This window comes from Gallinula chloropus (assembly GCF_964237585.1).
Source record: "Gallinula chloropus genome assembly, chromosome: 2".
In the NCBI taxonomy this organism is placed as follows: Eukaryota; Metazoa; Chordata; class Aves; order Gruiformes; family Rallidae; genus Gallinula; species Gallinula chloropus.
Window position 1 is genome coordinate 98,116,479 of NC_140086.1, and position 24,893 is coordinate 98,141,371.

The window sequence follows — 24,893 nt, forward strand, 5'->3', positions numbered from 1 at the left end:
GGCTTTTTGTAACAAAGACCATCATAGATTTTAAGCTTGGTAGCTTGTTTAAAAATGTCATCAAAATAAGTTAAAGAACCCAACTATTTGTTTACTTGTGCCACCAGAATCCATGTGACTGACAAATTGCCTGGAAGTTACAAGTATTTTTGAAAGTTTCCTCTAACCTCCATCTTCCATTCTGGAAGATCTGTTTTAATAGTGTAGCTTCCTAGGTGTATATTCTAAGTGTCAAATTTCCTTAAGGTCTGTGTTGTTTGTGAACTGTTATGGGTGTAAAGGGAAGATCTTAAGCACACTTTACCTACTGAAGTTGTTTCTTGTTCCTATTTTGAACTGGTCTTTTAATTTAGACTTTTTCTGTTGGTGTTTGCCAGTTTTATGGAGTTTCTTGGATCAGCTGGAAGGAGAGAGTATTACATTAAGGCAGTTTCTCAAGTGCTCATGCTACCAAACACCAGTTCTGCGTAGGGTATTTTATATTGCTACAGCGGCTTCCCCAGCTTGGTGCTCACTACTCTGTGGGCTGTGTAACTTTCAGAACTGGATTTTGCACATGTGGAAACAGAGTTTCAGAGAGCACAAGGAAAGAGCTGAAGTGCCTTAGCAATGTTGTGCCAAATCCAGAATAAAACCCGATTCTGCCACCTCATGCTTTTGTTGCTTAAGCCCAAGTTTACAACAGAAAGATCCAAACAAGAGAGACTGCTTTCACATTCAGAGGCAATATATTTCTCCCATTTCAGAAAACTTATTTTCCTTTTATAATATTGTACACGGTTAATAAAATTTAGAAAGGTAATGTGACAGAGTTGTCAACATGCTACTTCTATTACTTCTTTCCTAGACAATGAAAGTTACAGATTTTAAAAGGCATCAGATATTTTGAGGACCAGTTGTCATTTTTAGGTCACTGCTCACATCTCTGAGTATAATTTTCATCTGAGCTGTGTGGCAGCGTTTGTATGTGCTGGAAGAAGCTACGTTTTAACAGCAGGAGACCAATTCACAATGAAGCAGTCAGATGCAGGTGCACAGTAATAGAAAGGATCTATTTACCCTGAAGCATGAGCAATGGGCCAAGAAAGCAGAAGCAGTCTCCTTCCATCTCTCCTTCTCCTCCTCCTCTCTCTACCTTTCCCCTCCCCCATAGCTGTGCCAACAAATCCATAAGGGGACCAAAGAGAAGGTGTTCACTTGCTTTTAATGAGCTGCATTGCCTGCTGCTGAAGGTCTGAGGCACTTTTTTGTTATGCTGATTGTGTACTATTAGAGCTGCCTGTCTTTAATCTATACCTAATCCTTCCTTCCTGCTTGCACAGCCTCAAACCAGCCTGGAAAATAGTTGAAAGAGGTTGTCCTGTGGGCATCTGTTGCCTGTGTTCATTCTGAATTCTGGAACGATGCTGTGGAAAGAGCAGTGTGTCTGAAGCCAATGTGCATTAAAAAACCAGCAGTTTGCTTAGATACTACTTTATAAATCATACATTTTATGTAACCATTTTAGAATAAAATTCCCTTAGCTCTGTTTAAAGATGGGCAGCTTCATAATGCTGGTTTGACAAAGTCAGCTGTATTGGTTGACAGTGAAATGATCGCTGCCAGCTTTTCACTTGGGCTGCTGGAGTTCTTCAGTTTCAAACTAAGTACTTTCCTACGTGCAAAGTCGACCACCCGATGCTGTTTCCAAGGCTGCAAGTAAATGACCAGCATAAGTCAGGGAAAAACATTGACTCATAGCAAGTGTGAAGTGGTAAAATGTAGCCACAGTGGGTATAAGTACAAAGCAGCCTGATAGTGGGACCAGTAATATCCACTGTCCTGTACGAGATCTATTTATAGTTCATACCTAGCTCTGGGATCTATGTAAGAGATTGAGAACTTTGTTTTCCTTGATAGTTAGTGGCATTGTAGCACTGAGGCAGCATCGTCTGGCTTTGGGAGGAGGGTGTAGGAATACATGAAATCCGTGTGGTGGATTCTGCCTCTTACTCTGGAGTGGTCAGGTTCAGTTTCTTCAGGTGTAAAATGATCCAGACACATGTAAAGATTAATCTGGTTGATGTTTGCATGGTGTAGAAGACAGGACTCTAAATATTAATGGCACACTGTTGCTGCATTTCTGCACAGGGTTATGGACTAAACATAACATAACAAAAAAGAGGCACTTTCCCATCTGGAATTGGACAGCAGTGGTAGCATAAGCCCTAGTTAAGTGGCAGCTGAATGCTAGAAAGTAATTTTATGCTGGCTTAAACATTGCCATGGGCAAAAGCTGGACTGTTTTGACGTTACTGCTTTCCAGTCTCCCTCCATGTTTAAACCCCTAACAACTCTGGAAAAATTCTTAGACTTGTCCGTTCTCTTTCTCCTGAACTACCTTCAGAAAGGGAAAGATATATATGCCATATGCACTGGAGGAGCAGTACTGATTAGCAGAAAGAAACAGTGCAAAGGAGAGTTAGGGGAGAGAGGTGTTCTGGTATCATCAAAATGGGACCATGTCATAAGTTTCAACAAACTTTTTGGAGATGGTGGCACACCTAGACATGTCTGTCAGGAGGAGTAAAACACCTACAATGTATAAATAGAAGGTCCAGATAATGCTTAATTATAATTTTCCAGAAATTTGGCTTCTACTTACAGAAAGATTAATGTGATTCATAAAACTTGGTACAGCCAGCAGTTCTTCTCTGCTTTATAGAGAAGGACATATCATCTGCATAGTTACTACAGTATGTTTTAAATAATTAAACCACAACTGAAAAATCAGGAGAGAAGAAAACCAAAATTGATGTAGAATGAACACTTGTCTAGTTTACTGTTCCTTAAAGTTTGTTATACTTAGTGAAGGTCAAAATATGCATGTTTACCAGAAATATTCTGTACAACAGAATAACCTGCTAAAACATGCATGTATAAATTGTGACTGTGTATTTTTTATTGCCTGTTTTATGATGTGTTTCAATAACAAATAAAGAGAAGTAGTTTTGTGTGGCTTCCAAGCCTTGTACTAAGTATGTTCCACAATGTTTGAGGTCAGAATCCAAGTCAGCCTCCTTCAGCATGCATGGAGAGATGCTCATTGGTTCCACTATGAATTGAATTCAACCTGAAGGAGGCTTTGACAATGGCAGCTGTTTGTAAAATTAAAAAAAAATCAATGTTGTGTTTTATGTGATTCAGTCAGTTTTGGTTTAAAAAACAAACCTGATTCGTCTGCAGCCAAGAAGGGTGTTTGACATTTTCTACTGTTCATTCATTTTAGAAAATCAGACAACTGGGAAAAACTGCTTTTCATGGTATTTGGTAAAGGGAAAACTGAGTCACAGAATTATCTTGTCAGTATTTCCTGTAGGATAAATGAAGATGAAAGAAAAGTTCGCTAGTGATGTGATTTCTAATTCTGAGATTTACAAACTGCCTGGCAACTGTTGCAGTGTAGGAAGTGATAGGACCAGCAGTGCCGGTTGCATTATTTTTGTTGAAAACAAATTCTCCTTGTCTGAATGATGTGACCAGTCTGCCTTGGGACAGAAAGTTGCCAGGGAAGTTTTTTGCTATTATTCATTATCAGTTTCATACTATCCTCTGTAAGCAAAACAAAAAAGAAAAATCCTAGTTCTGTAGGAATCTTTCCAAACTGAGACGCCAGGGTTGAGCTTCCTCAGTGTCAGATGCTTTGTCAGAATTACAGGCCCCTGAGAGCTGGAACTCATGCGTACCTGTGGAAGCAGATGAAAGAATAGGAATAAAAATAAGATACTGAATTGCTTCTGCTGGTACATGCCTGGAAAAGAAATCATCAAAGGGTATTATAATTATTACTGTTATTAGATATCGTGTCTGGTTTCTGCATATTTAAATTCTTTCTGAGAGAGGTGAAACTTAGGCACTTAGAGATCCCAGGGGAATAATTGCAGAAATGATGACATATTCCACTTCTTGAAGAAATTTAAATACCAAAGCTGCATTCTGCATGCTTACATTTCTTCTTAATTATACTTGGATGCAGGATAGCTAGTCATTTTCTGTCTTACAAATGTGTGTAGCCAATTAGTCTTATAGATCATGAATACCCAGTGGCCTAACTCATTAAATAGAATTTTCCTTTTCTGTTGTTATGGCAAGAGTCTGCAAATAGCTGAATAATGTCTTTCTTCTGTGAGCTCAGCTTTGGCCAAGGCTACAAACTGAGCAAGTAAACAGTTGCTGGCTTTACCTGTGCTCCTTACAGTATGTCTCTTAGTCTTGTGTGTGTCTTATGTATGTGCTGTAAATCTGTACAGGCTGTTTGGCCTCTCTGATAATGCCACAGTTTTGATGCTATGTTGATGAATTTAGACTTCCTGATTTTCTCCAATTCCCAAGAAATTCTGAGTCCAGAAGCTTTGCCTGTCCACTGAGACATGGAGACCTGAGCTCTTCTTGCTCGTAGAAGCAAAGATAAAAAACCTGGCAATGTTGATAACAGTTATATCATATGATCAGATGCAGGTGTTCTTCTTCCCTCTGGTTGTTTTTTTGTTGTTGTTGTTTTTCTTTTAATCTGCTTGGCATTCTGTCCTCTGAGAGTATGAAGGTCACACATGTAGCTAGGACTACATGTGGTGGGGAGGTGGGGGCTGACCTCTTCTCCCTAGTGACTGCTGATAGGACAAGAGGAAATGGCCTCAATTTACACCAGGAGAGGTTTAGATTAGGTGTGAGGAAACATTTCTTCACAGAGAGGGTTGTTAGGCATTGGAATGGGCTTCCCAGGGAGGTAGTAGAGTCTCCATCACTGAAGGTGTTTGTACTGAGTATGCTTCAAGGTGTTTGGGGTCAGACGTATAGATGCAGTCCTTAGGGACATGGTTTAGTGGTGGTTTTGGCAGGTTAGTTTGATACCTGGGACTTGATCTGAAAGGTCCCTTCCAGCCAACACAATTCTATGTTTCTATGATTCTATGACTACCTCACTGGCAGGATTCATGGAGACAATGACAGCAGAACATTACAACCGGAAAGAACTAGGGAACCACAAGATAATTATGACATAAGCTACACACCCAGGATTGCTCTGAGCCAGCTCTCTGCTAGGTTATGTTTTTGGAAAATAATGAGTACAGTGTGAAGGACATGACTTGGTGGTTGGCCTGGGTGTTTTTCAGTGGTAGCATGTTTTCCCAATCATGAGTGTTCCTTATCTAACATTTTGCCCTCCTCTTTTTCGTAATGTTGCTTGACATTTGAGGCTTTGGTACTGTAGCGCTACAGTGAATAGGGAGCTGTGATTTTAAAAGCTGTGCTGTCAAATATTACAGAAACACCAAAAGTTTGGAAATGTTCCCTGTAATCTTATTACTGGCACAGTTATCTCCAGTGTCTTCTTGACATGTGCTTCTAAAAGTTCTCTGGGGATTTGAATAACTATTTTCTTAAAAAAAAAAACACCTTACTGTTTAGAGGAATGGTGAATGGTTACATTGGACTTTTGTTACTATCCTTTCAGTATGTTATATCTGTTGTTCCTTGTAATTGCTGACCACAAAGAAACATGACTGGAAACTTTAAATGTGCTATATACAACTCTTAGAATGTGCAAAAAACACCTCTTAAAAGTGTGCAAAAACATATACATCTTTTCTTCTATACTGGATCTGTAATTCGGGCCTTATGCTCCTGCTGTGTACCCCACACTTGTGGTCCTGGGGAATTAACTCAAATGCCTTTGAGGAAATGAGATGGGTGCTTGCTGTCTCCCCTACTCTCCGGGGTTTACTTTGAGAATACTCCAGGCCCATGCACGGGGAAGGGAATGTAAGGCAAGAGTCATTCTATGAAGTCTTTCTGTTTGGAGAGTGGACAACTATAAATGTATTGTGTGTTTGTGTGTATATATATATATGTAATATAGATACATATGCACTGTGATGTAGATGCGATATCCCTGTTCTTACTACTTCGTGTTCTTTTTTCTGGTATCAACTGTTCAAGAAAATCCTAATCTTTTATTTTACTGGTTGTACCTTAAAGAATCAAAGCATTATTATCTGACCTGCGTCTTCTTGCTAATTCACATGGACCTCCATGGATGGAGGCCTTAAAACTTCTACATAACAATTGCCACTAGGATGTGGTGGAAGTTTGTCAGGGAGAGAGGAGAGTCTTGAGGGCGGCTTTGTTCACAGATATTAAGTTTGGAGTAAAATGGGAAACCATTTTTGATTCTCAAAATAGTGGCAGCAATAAAAGCAGTGAGTAAATTTAACCTGCTAGACAGTTGTAATTTGCAGAATGCATTTGTCAGTTTGGAAAGAATCCAGGGGACATTTAGAAGAAAACAAAATAGATAGAGATGGGCTCAGACTAAAAATGTGAGCTAAATGTCCTCTCAGGCTTGCAGAAGTTAGGTTATAAACTTTATTAGGGAAATCAGTAATGGACAAAACCAGAAGCTGTTGTGCAGGGGATTTTGAACTTTGGGGAAAGTCAAATTTGTCTTGGGGTCACCAGGAAAGGAAAGAGATGCCCTATCATGGAAAATAACAAGTGTGGCTTTCAAAATAGGCAACCTTGATGACATCTCAAACTTGTGCATTTGCTTCATTTCCCTGCTCCTCTCAGATGCTGCTAATTGTTTTATTTGTTAGGAGGGGGGGAACCGACTACACTTTTTGTGGTTGATTGCAGGATTTTATGCTGAAGGTGAGTGTTCTCATTGGATGAATCTGTGATGGACTCTGTGCACATCTGATGTTATTACTTGCTATTGCAAAAATGAGTAATAGTCAGTTTACATTTCAATGCTGGATGTCCATGTGAAGCCATTACAGTACCACAGTTCTAGCCCTCAGCTCTGCTTCTAACACTGTAGGTTTTAGAGCTGGGCTTTCTCTGCCCCACATTCTTGCTGACACTTAATATCCTCAAAGAGTTTGGTTATTTCTGATGAGTACTTGGAGTCACAGCTTTCTTCTAAACACAATTCTTTATTTTTGTTTCTGAGTCATCTCTCTTGTCTTTTATTTTCCAGGTTGGTGAGAGGCAGAGGGTCTTGGTAACAGAAGAATCCTTTGATTCCAATTACTATGTTGCTCACAATCCTTTCTATGAGCAGGTACGCTTAAGTAAACAATCAGTTTGTATTTGCTTTCTGATAATCTTAGCAACGCAATGTGTTGTAGTAAAAGAACAATTAAAGAAGTAAGGATATTTTTCAGGAAAGGTGTGACCATCAAGAGTTTTAATGAGATATTTTGTTTCTGTGTTGTAAATGCCATTTCCCTGAAATTATGTTAAGAAACGCACAGTGGGTGTTCGAGAAAGAGACATGCTATATATCAAAATGGTTTAAGAAGCCATTAATTGTTGCAGTAATTTTAATTTCTGTGTCTCCAAAGCATTGTTTTATGAGTAGTTGAATCTTGATAATTCCCATACATCTTTCAGAAAATCCTTTCAGGCAATACAATTTGGGGAGAAAAAAAAAAAAACCCAAACAATAGGACATCTGAGAGACTTCTTTAGATAAATACTTCAGCCTTGTATGTTTCATTTCCCTTTATGTACTTTCTACAAATGAATTATTTCTGCACAGAAACATTATCTTAAATGCTGTGTATGTACTTTCTAGCTCAATTTCACAAAATTAGTATTTTTGCTCAAAAGATGACATGTGGAAAAAACCCATAAAATTGCCTTTTCTGAATCATCATTATTTCTCATTCTGGTTTTGCCTTTGGCTTGTTCTCCATTTTGTTGCACCAAGCTCTCCACAGTTTGCTTTTGCCAACTTCAGTTATAGCGTTGTTGGAACCTGGAGAGGCTGTTGGTGATGGCTATGCTTACATAGTCACCAATAGTGCTTTCTTCAGGTTACAGAGTATGTTACAGCATTTATTTAATTCTTTTTGCTTTATTAGTAACGTTACTGATCTTGAAATATCTGTTTCTGTTAGATATCTGGTTTACTGATTATTGTTTTCCTCAGGTTTTGGTTGCTTGGGTTTATTTATAAATCTCTTTTTGTTCCGTGTTTAACCTCCAAGTCTTACGTTACATATCGCTGTTCCTTGCTTTTATAGCTTGTAAGTCAGATTTGAGGAACATGGTTTTCCATATAGAGATTAAAACCAAACTGCTTGGAGCTTTTTATTGTTCAATGCTTGTTTTGTGAAAGTTTCATTAATTAAAGAAAAAGTGGTGTGTGACCAAAAAAAAAAAAAAAAAAAAGCACAAAATACAAACAAAAACATAGGGAGTCATTTTAAATTTTATTATGGAATAAATAGTTTCTATTACTAAAATGTATGTCTTTTCCCTAAAATCTTACACATAGCATTTTTGACAAGGGTAGTACCCTACTGTTTGCCCAGGTAAGCACAGGAGTTGGTGCTGGTGACTAACTTTAATAGCAGTAAATTTAATGATAGTAAATTGAAAACCATTCTTGAGTCACTAAATATCATATTATACTTTGGAAGTTGAAGCTCAGAGTCCTAGTGTAGTGCTCTGTTAACTCAAATAATTACCAAGCCTATTATCTCCTCACTAAGCTCATCTGCCTCCAAGGAGTGTGCTGTTAAAAGCCGCGGGAGTGAGCTGCACTGACAGGCTGCCGGGTAGGACTGCACTTAGGTGTGCTTTGGTGCGTGGTTTAAGGTAGTTCACTGAACAGGGTGGTCTGTAGTGACCAAAGGGAACTTTGCCACAAGAACAGTCAAGGCAGGGGTTTCTGTTGGTATACCTTCGTTTATTAGAAATATGGTTGGGGATTCTTTTCCTAACAAACACATCAGAAAAATGTGTAACTGGACACCAGGTCTGGCAGCTTGGTTGTTTACAGCACCTCCAGGATATTTTCATTTAGCCTCCTTCTTTTCCTGAAGTTGTAAGTCACGTACCAATGTCTGTCCCAGAGGATTTATATTTAGTTACTGCCATTTTGCATATGGAGATCTATACAGAGGTTTCAGGCCCAGTGAAACTTCGTTACCTAATTTTACTTTGATTTAGATTTGCCCAAGATTAATTATATGGGAAAAACTGTAATCTAGTCGCATTGTCATACTGTCACAACATTAGGATCTTGGCTTTGTGTTTGCCACTTGCTTCCAGTTAGTCTCAGCTTGCCCATCTCTGAAAGGCAAAGATGCCTGTTTTTCTTGGAAGCTCACCAGAGTCCTAGAATCTGGAAACTCCTACGGCCATGAACACCTTGAGCCTTCAGGGTAAGAGGGAAACTACTGGCGATGATCTCCTCCAAGTGGGACAAGCAACACTTGTGAGAGGTGAAAACAGAAAGGCACTGTTTGGCAACAAAATGCTCTCCAAATGTGGTTGGCATAGAATTTTCCTCTGAAAACCCAATGCTACTGTTGTCTAAAAATCAAGCCATTTTCAGAGGGTTTCAGCATCCAAAAATCAACATATACGCATATGCCTATCACCTTTGAAAAGCTTGAATTTGTGTGTGGATGAGCTTCAAGTAAATGTGATTAAATAAGTCTCTGCGATTCACATTTTCATTGTTTAATTGTTTAACTCCACTTTTCCTTTTTAAATGCTTCTCTGTTTTTAGAGCCAGTTTATGCTGTTCTTACAGCAAAAATTGTCACTCCTGTATGTCGGGTTCTTTCTTTTGTAACATGCATGACCTAGGAACTTCTATTATGTGTATTTCTTATGGGACTCTCTAATACCATGGCTGTGCAAATTCAGGAAGGGGTGGCATCAGTTGCTGGCCCAAGAAACAAGCTCATCCATTTTTACAGGTATTCATTGTCAGTGATGCATCTCAGCTGCAAAGGACCTGAACAATCAAACAGAAGGAAGGGCAAAAGTTATGTCCTGAAGCATTTACAGGCTCCAAAATGTTTGTTTGGGGGTTTTAATTATAGTGGGATAGATATGAAAATAGGACACTTTACAGCATTCTACTAGGATTATGGAGTACAACCACCTTGGGAACTGTTTGGGCCTGGATTCAAATGTTGCATCTCCAGCCCAACTTTCTCATAAATCTGAAAACACGACTCAGGGAATCAGTTGAAGTTGAAAAGAACTGATCTAATGCTGCAAAGCTCTTGAAGAATGCAAGCTGGACATGTTACTAGTCAAGTGTGTAGTATGTGCTGGTGACTAAAATTTTTAAGTTTTAGGATTTGCTTTGATGTTTATTCAAAATGTGTTTTCTGATGTCCTGCATGGTATTTAGTGACTGTGTCTTTATTTGAAAGGTTCTTGTGCCAAAGGATCCTCTGTTAATGGGTAAGATGGTAGAAGTGAATATTTATGAAGCTGGGAAACATTTTATGAAGGGACAACCAGTGTCAGATGCCAGAGTTTGCACTGCATCCATCACCAGACCGTTAGCAAAAGGAGAAGTCTCTGGTTTAACAGAGGTGAGTAAAAGATATTTTCTGCTTTACTACACTGTTGAAACTGCAGCTGTTCAAGCATAATGATTCCATCTATGTATCTGTTATCATTTTATAGTTACCCTTTTATGTATGCATGAAGCTTTAATCTTTTCTGACAGATTGAAATCTGAATTTAAGAGTTGTTTTTTTCTGATGTCCATAGCTTTAGTTTGCTGACTGTAATGGCAGTAAAATTGTTGTTTCTTGTTCCAGGGTGCAAGATGAGGAAAGAACTTAGTGGAATTGAAAAAAATGTAACACAAGTGATTATATAATACAATGTATTTCAGTTGTAGTGTAGTGGAAGGATGAATCTGTTTATTCTGCTTTACAGAGCTATTGCAAAGAATGTGCATTGATTGCATGTCTGTTAAAACAGGTCAAAATTGGAGATTCAAAACTAATCGATGGGCAGAGGTACAAAATATTTATAATATATTTTGGAAGAAGGTCAACATCTGATTTAGTCATGTAAAGAAAATGAAACTCTTTTAGAAAGAGATCTGATCCTTATTTTACACCTCAGTAGATATGGCTGTTAGCCAAGTATTCTCATACCTTTTCATGGAGCTCTAGTTGTAAAAGCTGATGGAGTGTGAAATGAAAATGTGTATCACATTTCTAAGCATCATTTGATGTCCTTTCTCCAGCACAGTTGTTAGGATCTCCAAAAATATGTAGCAATAATTTAGCGCATTGAAAAAGGATAATTGGCAGTTTATCAGCCACCTTGCTGCTTTTACAGTAAATTGTTGACAATTACTAAAGTATATATGCATCCTTGTTAGAGTTCTAAGTCGTTGCATTTAAAAGAAGTAATCAATGCATACCTTATGTAACTAGTGTTAAACTAAGCTAACTTGGCCTCTTGAATAAACCTGGCTCTGGAAACACAGACCAGCAATAATGCACCTACTGTAATGTGTTTGGCAGATCATAATACTTAAGCACAAACACATTACTAAACTCTCCTTTGAATACCGTCTGTGCGTGTGTGTATATTGGTCTGATAAGGGTCTGTGAGAGGAAAAAACAGCCAAAACCCTCAAATTGTCTGATTGGACTATGTAGCTGCTTAAAAGCATCTGATGTTTTCATCAGAACATTTTCTTTTTTAATAATCTGCTGGAACAGAACCAAACCTGTCATTAAACTGAGTACATGCTGCCAGAAGCTTGTGGCATGGGAACAAGCAAGCAGACTGCTGACTGAAATTTTGCATGTTAAAAAAGAGAGACAAAATTATTAAAATCCAGGATAGCAGTCATTTCCATCAGAGCTCATTGAGATGTGTAGATCTGCTCCTGTCCTTTGAGCAAATATCAACGAGTACCTGGAGTGCCCAAATAAGTGACTACATCATGCAAATGGTAAGGCAGATTGCTTTTTGTTACTTTTGTGGCTGCCATTTCAAGGGAGTATCTTCTTTGTGTTTGGTCCACTGGACGTGTTAGGAACATTTGCTTTCTGGAAAAAAACTGCAATCTTAATACTTCAGTACACGGGACTTCTATTGTACAGGGAAGCTTTTAATCACACTTGGACAATGTATAATATACAGAGTGTGAACTCAAATTGTTAGCAGAAAGTTCCTCCTGACAAATGGCGTGTAAGTGGCAAATCAGGAACTTTCTTCAGGTTCCAAGGGGAAAACGTCAGTTTGTCACAAAAGCCACCATTGCTTTTTGGCTTTGTGAAAGGTGCTCGTTATGTTGTTTTCGTTATGTTGGACTGATGGGAAACGTTTCCTGCTAGATGTACTCAAGACAAATAATTCTAAACTAAGATGCTTATGAGCAAGATAAAAGGAGCAACATGTGTCATATGACCCTATATATAGCTTGCTATGTGCACAGTTGACAGGTTGAGGAGAGAAAGCAGCTGCAGCTCAGAATGTACATATGCAGATACTCCACCAAAAGTAGCCAAAGATCTTGGATCTTCAACGCGATCCCAAGGGTTTCCACCAGATTTTCAGAAGGACAGCATGCACAACTAAAACCTTGGATACTTTTAAAGTTAAATCAAGCTATCAAGGTATATAATGGAGAGAAGGAAAAGGTGCTTAAAATTGGTTGTAAAAGCAAAACAAAAGAAAACACGTGACCTTATCACTTTCTCCTTCCCACTTCACATGCAAATGAACAAGAATTAGGGCCTGTTTTATATTTCCAGTTTTGAAAGGATGTATAGCCAGCTGCCAGGTGTTTTGTTAAGACCAGGCACGTTTCTGTTGCTCATCTCGACTGTCCTCTAGGCAGAAAGTCTCCATTCACCAGCGTTTGGTGGCTGGTGGCAACCTGAAGCACTCAGTAAGATTCTAGTGGACCTCTAGTCTCACCCTGTCAGTGGCATGACTTCTCTGAAGTCTTCTGTGTTTGCTGGTCCATGATGACATCCCGCTCAGAGAAGCCTGAAAATCTAAATGTAGATTGAGGTAATGCAGATCAGAGGGATGTGGTAACAGGCTGTACTGCAGCAGAGCATTGATATGCTTCGGTCCGTTCCTGTTCAACAAAGCACCTGGCTCTTTCCTACTGACCGTGTAAATGACTGGGGCTTCAGTGCACACCTTACCTGTTGTGCAGGTACCATCATGAAGAGGGATAGATTGCTGAGGCAAGACACTGTCTGCAGCAGTTGAAAGGATTCTGGTTTTGTAGTGGCATCACTTGCTGTTATTTTCATTAGCTTGCATAGGACACAGTAAAAGATGTTTCAGAATCACAGAATCGTAGGGGTTGGAAGGGACCTCAAGAGATCATCAGGTCCAACCCCCCTGCCAAAGCAGCTCCCTAGCTCATGTTGCACAGAATACATCACAGCTGTACTTCTCTCTAATGAGGATTGTTCACAGAAAAAGTGAAAGCTTTCAAAACTGTATGGTTTTTAAGGAAATTAATCTCATGGCTAAAAAAATAAACATAAAATTTGAGAGCATCATAATGTGAGATTGTCAAAGCAACCCACAGACCCGTCATAAGAAAGAAGGAACTTCTGTAGATGCTGTGATGAGGAATACCTCCAAAGGACCAGAGCTTCTCTGCAATTGTGTTCTCTCTTTCTCATCTTTTTTCTGACAAATTCAGAGGAAACACCTCAAGCAACATGGTGTGTTCAAAGGAATAATTATGGGGCTTTTTTTTTTTTTTAACCCTTTTGACTATGCGACAGAGGTGATAAACTGCCCCAAAGAAATACGAGTAGGTTGCTAACTGGAATCGACAGGTTTGACTGGAAAAGAGAGAATGCAAAGGACAATTTACAAACTTCATAAAATATTAATGCGTCCTATATCTGTGCCAAATAGGAAGCTGACAAATACTAATAGAATTTAATCAGGATACTTCTAGCACACCTTTTTATTATGCTTTTTCAATATATGAAACCACACCTAGTATGTATATCCATTAATATATTAATGTAGAATTTCTTAGCAGTTATATTCTTTAAGGAAAAAGCTGACCAAGCAGATGGACTTAAAATAAGGTCTTGACATTCAGTAATGTTAGATTCTGTGGCAGAAGTTGGGACAGGAAGGACCAAGGAGTGTTGGAGTCAGTGGCTCAGGTTAAAAAGCTGTAAAAGCAATTTGACTTTCTGATTGTAGTGGACATATTAAACATCAACATGCACAGGTGCTTGCCAGGATTTTTTTTATTTTTATTTTAGCATGAGTTTTTTAACAAAGCCACTTAGAAGATAATGATGTCTCCAAGTTGTACAATTTTACAAGAGGGCTATTTTGGGGAGCAGTTATATTTAGAAATTTCAATTAACTCAGAAATTTAAATCTACTGTAGATTTATTTGGGTTTAAAATGTGCAGTTGCTCATTCAGTAATAGAATAATGTTTAGAAGATACATAGTAGAGGGTATATAGGTGAAAGTTGAAACCCATAAAGCATGAACAAGTATAAGTGCAATTTTGGAAAAGGTTCTAGCAAATCAAACAGGATATATGGGGTCCAGGAATTAAAAAGTGTAACATTAAAAACAATCATTCAGACAAAAAAAAAGCATGTTGTGAGTTACCCACTGCAGTTACAACTAACAGTGAATAAGTACTTCAGACTTTTGATCAAGGATTCTACTAAGTTTTACAGGGGAAGAAGCAAGATGTAAATGCTTCAGATCTGATATTCTTTCATGGATGTAGGTTTGGAGTTGACAAAGCTTTAAGGATGTACTTCAGCGCTTTGAGATGTGGTAAAGTAGTTTTAGCGTGTCTGCTAGGTTCTTAAGCACTCTAGTAAACTAGCCTTTGAGATTTTGGAGGTGGGTTTGCAGTGCACATTGTACTGAGTACATTGTCAGTGGATAATAAATGTATTTGAAGTCAGCGGTACGTGTTAACAGTCAATGTCATTGCATTTTAAAATAACATTTTAATATATTTTTAATTAATTTTATTTGGACATGTTTAGGGATCTTGACAGTTTTTCAGCAGCATGAAGTAAAATACCTAATAAATATAACCCATTTACAGACAAATGTTTACCCAAACATCATCATTGAAAACAAATAAGAATCTGCAAGAATAGGATCTTTTGGAAAATAATATGGACTCCAAAAATAATTCTAGTTGTTTACATGTGTTCTGTGACTAGAGCAGAAAAAGTATTGCAAGTTGAGAAATGTAAGAAGAGACCAAAGGACTGAGGGATAAAAATAAAAGGGTGGCTACCTTCCAGAATTGTAATGCATTGCCAGAATTAAAGACCTATAAGTCTGAAGGACTGTGGTAGGAATTTTTACTCAGATGGAAAATTAAGGCAAGAAAAAAATAATTTTAACAGACTACTTAATTATGTAGTCATTATTATTTTTTGTTCATAATTTGTTATTATATGCATCTGTGACTGACCTTCTTTTCAAACAGTTACCTGTTTTCTGTTGGCTTATGTGATAACATTCTCCATGTCTAACACTTCTCCTGTGAACCACTGTCTCTGTCAGTCCCCATTTGCAGTATCTCCTTTTGTGAGTGATCTTGGTGCACAGATATATCTCTGGCTCCCAGGCCATATCCACAGTTGGCCCGTCAAGCTAATAGTTATTCAAGTTGCTGGGATCTTCGGAGGAAACTGAAGAGTGGGCCAAGTTTCAATTAGCAAGCAATTGCTTGGCCCATCTGCTTCTTCCCTTTTCTCTCCATCCTGCCTTCATTTTTTGCAGTAGGTTATTGTAGCATTGTGCTTCTGGATACTACTCAAGCACCTTTATGTTTCTGGTCTCCCAGTTACCCACAAGTGTTTTCTAGTTACATTAGCAAAAGATGACCTCTAAACATTGCCCAGCCTTTTTTTCTGATGTTAGGAAACAGGGAAGATGCATACATCAAACGCTTTTTTATAGCCTGCCAGAAAGAAGAATCAACAAAGTATAGCTTAAAGGGAGCTCTCTGATCTCAGGTAGAAAGGGTGCTTAACATGCAGGCAAAATAAAATGGGGAAGGGGGAAGAAATTGTCTTCTGCTGGAACCGAAATGAAAGAAATCATGGCAGAATTGAGACCTCTCTATTGGAAACTTCCTTCAAGGACTTGGAAGGAAATATGGAAGATGTGCATAAAACTGAAGTAATTATTAAGCAGAGTTTTTACATACACTGGTGTTTCAAAGTGGTGAACACTTTGTTTTCCTGAACAGGAATTAATTAGAGATGTAGGGAAAAAAGAGAATGAGGAAGCAAATTTTGACTCAAAAGCTGGCATAGAGGTGTGAGGAGGGGAATCTTTCATAAAATTATAAAAACTATAGAAAGCATGAGAAATGCTAATGAAAGATTGGAATTTCCAAGGAAGAAAGGTAAAGTAAAATAAAATACATTCCTTTTGTTGGTTCGATTGTTCTCTTTCCTATTTTCTCTGAAAAACTGATTGTACCGTGAGGCATGCAAATAGTGCTTTTGCATGTATTAATCTGTATTATTTAATATGTTAAGTCATGTTCCCTGCTGGCTGGTCCTGTAAGATGGTGTTCAGTTTTCCTTAATTGGTATTTTTTCTTGTGCTTTTCTTCAGTTATATCACTAAGGTCACTATAAAGTTAAAGTAAAAAAAGAAATTTCCTTTCTAAGAGTGGAGTTTAATGCTATCTATGGATGTTTTTACAAAGGACCTTAAAAAAATCTCATTTCTCCCTGAAAAAATTACAAACATTTATAACATGCTGTTTCTTAGATGCCTTTTTGTGATCTACACATTATTTACACATCATGTTGGTTTTGTTTCGGATTTGACTTGATTTGAAGTTTTCTTCTACTTGAAAGCTCAACATTTCTCAGCTTAAACCTCAGAAATTTGGGATAGATTTTTTTTTTATGGGCAGAATATGTTGCTGGTTAGATAAGCACTGGACTGGATCATCTGTAGTGCTTGGGTAATTTAAATCAGTGCTGGTCTTTAGGAACGTGCCTAGCAAATATCTCTTAGAGATGCATGCCAGCTGCCTTAGATCATGGGTATGGGCTAGGTGACCTCTTAAGTTTGCCCCTGCAGCTCCCCCTTCTCCACCAGAACCCAGCCATGCAAACCCAAAACAGGCAGCAAACCCAACAGTCCTTCACTAAGTAGTTTTATCCTGAGGTCTTTAGTTTAATGGGCACGTTGTCTTTCTGCCTGTGGTTTGGCAGGATTGAATTTCAACTACAATTCTTAAAGCTCAGCTGAAACAACACATACTCCATAGCCCCTTTTCAAACAAATGCTCTCTGAAGTCCCATTTCAGGTGAAAAGATCTGAACTTTAGTTTATTTACTTTTCATTTCCTTAACAAGTGGTGTTATTTGGCTGAAAGTCACTGTCTAGTCACTTTAAATTACATAACTACGTTAATCCTGTGCGGTGCGTGCAATAAATGTAAATAGAAATGTCTGGGATTCAACTGGGAGTCATTTTCTGGAGAATGAGAGAAGGTTAAGCAGAAATGTTCTACCCCTCCTGCCTCCAGAATTAAACTCCCAAGTGCTAAAACAGTCCTGCCATTTTTGTGTATTATTTCTAGTGCTTGACCTGCTGATTGCTGTGCTGCAGGATGAGTGGGTGGGTTCTGTTCTCCCTTGGCAGAGGGACAAATTGGAAATGCGTAGCAATGGTAATTTTAACTACTTGACACTCCCTGTAGTATTTAGAAGGGTTTTTAAAAATATTTATTCTTTTCAATTGGAGCTGTAACAGGCTCTTTGGAAAGAATCAAAAAGCTTTTTTTTTTAGTAATGCTCTATTATTTCATGTACCAGGTTAAAAAATCACTAAGTTTTAATTGGCTTTCAGGAGATAAAAAATGCAGCAGCCACAACTTCTTTTCAGTTTTCCTGTTTTTTTGGAAGTCATCTATTTCCAATTCATTGTGCCAGCAAAAGTCATTAGAGGTTTGACTTCTATGCTTCTGTAGTAGACTTTAATACAAAGGTATGTGAAGGATATTTTGCCCATTGTAGTCTGAAGTCACACCTTTTTAATTACTGCTCTAGATCACCAGAAAGCTCACGCAGGCAGTATTGCTCTTGTCATTCCTTCCTTCTCTCTTCTTTCCTTGCAAGCAAACACACAGTCAGAGGTGTGATATATTTGTATCTTGGACAGATGATTTTTCTACCTATTCATTATTTGTCATAGCTGTATTCATAGTAGTCTTTCTACGTGAATATTTAAATAGGACGGCATGAAAAAGGCACATGGAGCTCATAAGAGGAAATAGAGGTTTCGAAGGGTCATATAGCTTTCCCCATCACCTAATGAAAGGTCAGTGGGAGATTTGATTTTACACATACAAACTATTGCAATGATGAACTTCTGCCTCTTTAGAAATATATTTGTTGTCAAAACCATTGAAGTAAGAGGGTTCATTAGCTTTGAGATTATTTTGAAAGCAAATAAAAATTACGGTCATGAGATTAAGCTTCTTATTTTAACTTGGAGCTGCTTTAAAAGTGTATTTCAAATGAAGCAGCAAATCACATTAGGATGTTCTGTATCCTTTAACATTAGTATATGTTCAAAAATTTTTATTAGATTCTCAGTAGATTAATGATTTTCTAATAGTCTAAAAATCATCATTTGTTTTCTTGTCGATTATCATAATGAGAATTTACTAAGATGCATATAGATCTTGCAAATAACATCTTTTATTCTGTCAAATCTGTTAAAAAGAGTGTTGAATTGATCCAGCAGTATTAGGATTAATTGTGAGTCATTGTAGAATACTGTGATCGATTCATAATAATAGTTTCCCACTCAGATTTTGGTAGCATTTGGATATAGTGATTTACATTTGTGTTTTTAATATATGACACAGTAACGTTAGATTAGAGATTTTTTTCTTTTTGTGGTATCAAGGGTAATAAGATAAAGAAAAAGGGGAAAAGACTTTTCAGTAGGAGACAGAAATACATTTTTTAAGCTTTTATCAGTAGTAAATTATATTTTGTGTATAGGGATGTCTGCATATAAAAAAAATCAAAGGCAACCTTATGGTGGCGATATCTTTAACTGAAATTAAATTACAGTTGAGTAATAAAGATGAGGCTCTATTTGGTAGCTACATTGCAGAAAACATATCTTAAAATATCCAAATGCCATAATTCAGTGAAGAAGATGTGAAATTCAGCCTTAAATTTAGTCCACTAAGCATATACTCCTAACTATACTAGAATATCCAAAGAGCTTGCTGTGACCCTGTTGAATATATTAGAATGACTGTATCCTTAAGGAAAATCCACAGAAAATTTTGGTATCTAAGCAGGCTTAGTAAACTAGGACTTCTTCAAAGGCAGTAACTTTGTGTTTATAGAGGCTGTATTCCATATCAAGTTTAACATTCGCTCTAGACCCCTTGTCATGTAATCAGATCAAAGTCTCGGTCATGCCATTAGCCATTAAAGCATGCTGTTGCAGATTTACAGGACCAAACAACAACAGAAAGAAACCTTTGCCTTCTGCTACAGTCTCTCCCCAATCTAATATATTTTTAAACAGACTCCTCCCAAACTAAAAGAGGAATAATCACTTTAAAAATTTGTGTTCTACTTCTAAAAACTTGGCTCATTGCCTATTACATTGAAGGTTTTCATGAGACCTGACTCATAAATTTATTTAACTTTAGGTTCAGTTTTTATTTATAACAAGTTCCAAAGCAAGCTGTTCCTGTGGGGTTTATCAAAGACCATTAGGTAAAAGAAACATTTAGAAAAGTAACTGATTATTTTAAGCACTTCATTAAAGCTGGTCAAAGGCAGCATTACCTGTGGTTAGTGTGCTGGCTACTTCCCATTGTGTATTTAAGTGACTTAAAAGGTTCCCCCACCTTCAATTTATTATTCCCTTAATTTTGGTGTCAGGCTAAGTCACTTGTACCAGCTAAAATCCAGAAAGTATGACAGGATGTGGTATAATTGTCTGATGCAGCATTAGGAAGGAGGTATATACTGCACTGAGGGATCTAGTGAGTATAGCATGAGAAGTTGTGGTAATGGTGCGGTAACGGTTAGTGTAGATAGCCCAAATCTCATATACGTTCCCACTAACATAAAATTAGCACTTCATCTCTTTGTATGGTCCTTTCAGCGATATTCCTTTCTTTTCCATCAGAACAGATTCCAAAGATTGTTCATCATCTTCACTGGTAGTTTGCCCTAAGCAGACACAGTTCATCTTTTGAGGTTCCAAGCTAGCCAGAGGGCTTCAAGCACAGTTTTCCTGTGTTTGAAACTCAAGCCCACAAGATGTTAACATTTCAGCATATTTACTTTCATATCTTTTACCTGAGTCAGGACCACAATAACAACATCGTGATCTTGGAAGATGTGGACATATTTCTTCCATCCAGCCCAGTCCTGAGACTTTGGAATTATGGTGAGGAAGATAAACATACTTCAGCTTTTGATTGTCAAGGTCTCAAGCACTGGCATGAAGTCATTTTTAATTTAGACACACTGGTGTAAAGTCAACTGAAGTTGAATTACATGGTGATCTAAGCTGCCATCAAAGTATGCAAGAAATAATAATGATTTTTCTCATGTAGTCTTTATTTTGGAGAAGAGCTGACAAATCATTTTAAAATCAAAAACATTAGTTTAAAAAAATCTTCAGTGATAAAGATTTCTTAAAAAGGAATGTGCACTTTTAGTTATTCACGGTGATGACAATGACACAAAATAACGGAGAGCCTGAAGACAGACCATGTTTGATCTACATAGCTCATCGTTCCATAAGAAAATAGTCATACCCCAGCTTCTGGCTCAGCATAAGTCAACAAGTGCTCTAGTGAATGTTGATGTTGCCGTGTTGTCAGTATGTTCTTTATGACACTTCATTGTGCCTTTTTACCTGACCTTAACAGTAGAAAAATTGTTTTGTGGGACTTGGCCTGTGAAGAAGCCCTCTCAACAGATGCAGTATTGTCATTTTTGCTAGTGCAGAAGTGGCCAGGCGCTGGTGTGGGACAAATTGCAGGCACCCCCTCTTTTCCAATGGCTACCAGATCAGGGTCATACATGTCAGAGTGTATGTGGTGTCTGGAAGAGGAGAGCTCATAGCTATAAATCACACAGTCAATTTATGTCTGGTTTTGGGATTGGCAAAGCAGGGTAGTGCCTTGAGTAGACTCATGTGGCGTACCAAAAAGGGCTGAGCACCCATGTACTGCAACACAGGATGGAGGTCTGATTGATCCATAGTGAAAGGATTGAAACGTGACTGGCTAGAGCGCCAGATGTCAAATGCAAAATGAAGAGGAAAAGCCACGTGGACATTAATATTCTTTTTCTTTAGTTTCAGTATAGCCATGGGGTGCTTGAAACAGTATAATATGATAAAAATTTTCACTAAATGTCTTAACTTTCAAATTGTTGGATTCCTTTTCATAGCTACATATATGCTGAGGCAGAACTTTAAAAATGCTCCGTTTTGGTTTGGGGTGGCTTGGAACTTTTTGTGAAAATACTTCTGGTGGAACAAAGATGTGTAGGCAGTACATTTAAGCTCTTCTTTGTCAAAAAAAATCACATAGCGACAAAAACTACCTATGCATAATATCAACCAGATGGATTTCTGGTCCTCAAGGAAGGACTTGTTATCAGGAGTAGAGGATTTTTTATTTTAAATCTTGTCCTTGTTTTGACATGGCTTCATATGTGATTGTAAGTCATTTCAGTCAGTCTGACTGTGCTTTATCTTACCCGTATGGAATGTGTTTTGCAGCTCTCACATGCAAAATCTCTGATAAGCTCAGATAACGTAATTATCATACAAAAAGGATGGCTGTGAATATCCATTTCTGACACTTTTTTTCTAAATACAAGAACTTTAATTTGGTAAAGTAATGGAAGTAGTGCTTAGAATGACAGGAATTTTTTTCCTCTTTCAACTACTCTACATGTGTCTCTGTCCAAAGAATCATTAGTTCATTATTTTTTTCACTGAGGAGTGCTTAAAATTCTGTAGCATAATCGGATTTTGTCACAGAACCACAGGGGAAAGCCCGATGTGTAACTCCTAATAGCTGTAAAGGAATGAGTTAGAGTTATGCTTGGGAGAGTATCTTGTGCAATAAAAATCTGTCGTAGCTCTGTTAAGCTTTAGTATGGAGGCATGAAGCATCCCATCAATTTGTTAAAGACTAGGTTAAATCCCAGAGTTACCATCCTGTGGGCTTGCGTATCTCACCCAGTTTTCATTGGGTCTTGCATTTAGTTTTGAAACACTGTGAAGCAGAGACAATTTATACAAGAAACCTGCGTTTACAGAGTTAGAGAATGAACTAGTGAGTAGTTGATCTAACAAAGCCAAGTTCCCATGCTTTGGGTCCTCTGGTTCCATGTTTCTACGGCAAAAAAATCCACAGCTTCCTCTCCACATCTTCCAGATCGTCTCTGACTGCCCTGGGGAAAAATAATATGTTGTAGGTAGTTTGCGTACTATTGAATGCAATTTGGAGTTTTAGCAGTACAGACTGGTCAACAGGATTATGTCAGAAAACAGATTGTTGAGGCTTGGCTTTGGCCTTTCCCTTGATGGAGCACTGGTTTAGATACTTGGTTTGGTTTGGTATGGTTTGGCTTGGCTTGGCTAGGTTTGGTTTGGTTTTGCGAGCCCTTGACATTTATGAGACTCACTGGATTGCTCTTCCATTGTTGAAGTCAGTGAGCAGGCTCTAAAGTTCCTAGGATGGGCAGAGACAATGAAATGGAATCGAGGACACTGCTTGCTCAGGAATCAGTTCCAGTTAGTAACTGTATTCACCTAGAGACAGAAGGAGCAACAAAAGAACCAAGCAAGCTGTATTAAGATACAATGGATTGTGTTCTACAGAGCAGAGTCCTTTTCAATACAGACAAGAGTGTAATGCTGCAAGGGTATTGAAAACCTGTAACATGTGATAACAAGTAGAAACTAAGAAAGATATTTCTAATCTATATATTTGCACAGATTCTTTGGAGTGTGAAGTACTCTGAACTAAGGAAAATCTAGTTTCAGTTCCTCTTTTCCATGCAAATGCCAACCATATTATGTTTCAGCCTTTAATTATGTGCTTATGCACTATTTTCACACACACAAGCAGATTTGTTTCCCTCTGTGCACAGAGCAGATACTATTCATTTAATAAGCTATTATTAGATGTTTTCCCTCTTCATTGTTCATTGTGTAATAGCAGTGTTATTTGCTACATGCTGTTTAAATCTCACTCTCAGGGGAGTTACTAGTTTCTTTCTAACCTTTCATGTGACCCCCATAAGTAAATTTCTGAATGCTTCAGAAACAGTAACGTTTATTTTTATATTATCCTCCTGAAATTAAGCTCTTATCTTCTCGTTTCACAAATGAAGATGAGACAAATGCTCAAAGTGTCTGCTAGAAGGTTAGTGTAGTGAACAAATTCCATGGTGGTCAGTTTAAAATGCTTGGAACTAGATACTTACAAATTATTAAAGTTGTATAGCACGTGTTCAAGCACATCTCAGTGATGAGTGTTCAGCATTTTAGGTAAACTAACTCCAGGGTATGAAGTCTCAGAAAAGAAGAATAAATTAGCACTTGTTACTTCATGGTCAGTTCCAGAGGAATTGATTTTTCTCCCCACGAGCTAACCCTGGGAATTGTCAGATACAACCTGATAGAGCACACGATGTGAAGCCTGTGTGGGAGAAGGGTGATGTCCAGTGGATTCATTGGAGGTCCTCGGCAGAGGCACAAATTGCCAGTATTTGAGCATGACAGAGTGTGAGTTTGTGCTTATGCACTTCAATTCTTCACAGACAGAGAAGTTGGTTGTCTAGTCAGACCACCCTCTGAATGATACAAACGTTCTCCTGAGGGGAGATATTCGTTACAGCCTGTAGATTGGATACTTACTGTTCTTTGATGTCTTAGAGTGCCGAGGTGCTATCATGATTATCTAGCATAAAATAGACAGCGAGCCAAGAAAGGTTTTTTCTCATGTAATCTTTATTGTGGAGAAAGGCTGACGAATCATTTGTAGAGACTAGGGATACAGAGATCATGTAAAGAGCAGCTAGGCTTGCTAATCACAGAAGGTAACCATTGTTTGATGTTTCCATGAGAGAGTCCTCCATTAACTGCAGTTGAACTTGACTGAGTGTGAAATTAAAAAGGAGGCTCAGATTTCAAGACACTCCCTCAGGTGCTCAAAAGTATGCTAAATGGCACTGTGGGAGACCTCCTAAAACAAATAAGGATACTTAAAGGAAAGAGGCCATGACAATATGAACAGAAAACCTTTATCGCACCGCTGAACCCACAAAGTTGGTCAAGATCAGTCATACTTTATTAACTGCTAAATGTCAGGCTTGCATGAAGTGCTCCTTTTTGCCAAGGTCTGATTCCATCTGTGCTTGGTGAGTATCTGCAGTCCCAGGAATGGGAAGTGTTTAATACTAGACAGAAAAGTCTGTGAAAATGAATGTAAGAGAAATTGTCAGGAGGCTACATATTAGGGTATCACCTAACTTTATGAAAACATGTTTCAAACTTAAACATGACAGAGATAAAATGTTTTAGAGGCTCTGTTGGCTTCTAGTGACAACTGGAATCTATGACAAGAATTGTAGAGACCTGTTTGACGGCTTGCATTATGGCACTGGAGACACTTTAATCTTCTTTATTTCTCTACTGGTAAAATGAGGGAGGCGTATAGATCATACAGCTATCTGCTAGTATGGAATTTGAAACTCTGGAAACTAGTATCATTCCTAAATATTAATAATGCTTTTTTTATACCATGTTTATTATCTTTGAGGTTGGAGTGTAAGAAGGGCAATATCCTTTGTCTTTTTGATTGTCTTATATGTTGAAGTCTCCTTGGAGCATGGTGTTTAAAATGCTTGGTTCTGCAGGAATAAATGAAAACACCATAAATTCAGGATTATGACATATTCTAGGATTAAGAGGAAGGGTTTAGCCAAGAATGTGTGCATATATCAATTTATTCTGCTTTGCTCCAAGTGAAAGATCTTTATACAAGCTTTT

The 24,893-nt window shown here is 37.9% G+C and overlaps 1 protein-coding gene across 1 annotated transcript in view; it reads left to right on the forward strand.

Moving 5' to 3' along the window:
• The window catches only part of CDKAL1 (CDKAL1 threonylcarbamoyladenosine tRNA methylthiotransferase), a 414,385-nt gene that overhangs the window by 380,090 nt on the left and 9,402 nt on the right, over positions 1-24,893 (forward strand). The window contains exons 14-15 of the mRNA XM_084280398.1: positions 7,019-7,102; positions 10,224-10,388. Coding sequence (XP_084136524.1) covers positions 7,019-7,102; positions 10,224-10,388 — 249 coding nt within the window. The remainder of the gene's footprint in view (positions 1-7,018; positions 7,103-10,223; positions 10,389-24,893) is intronic.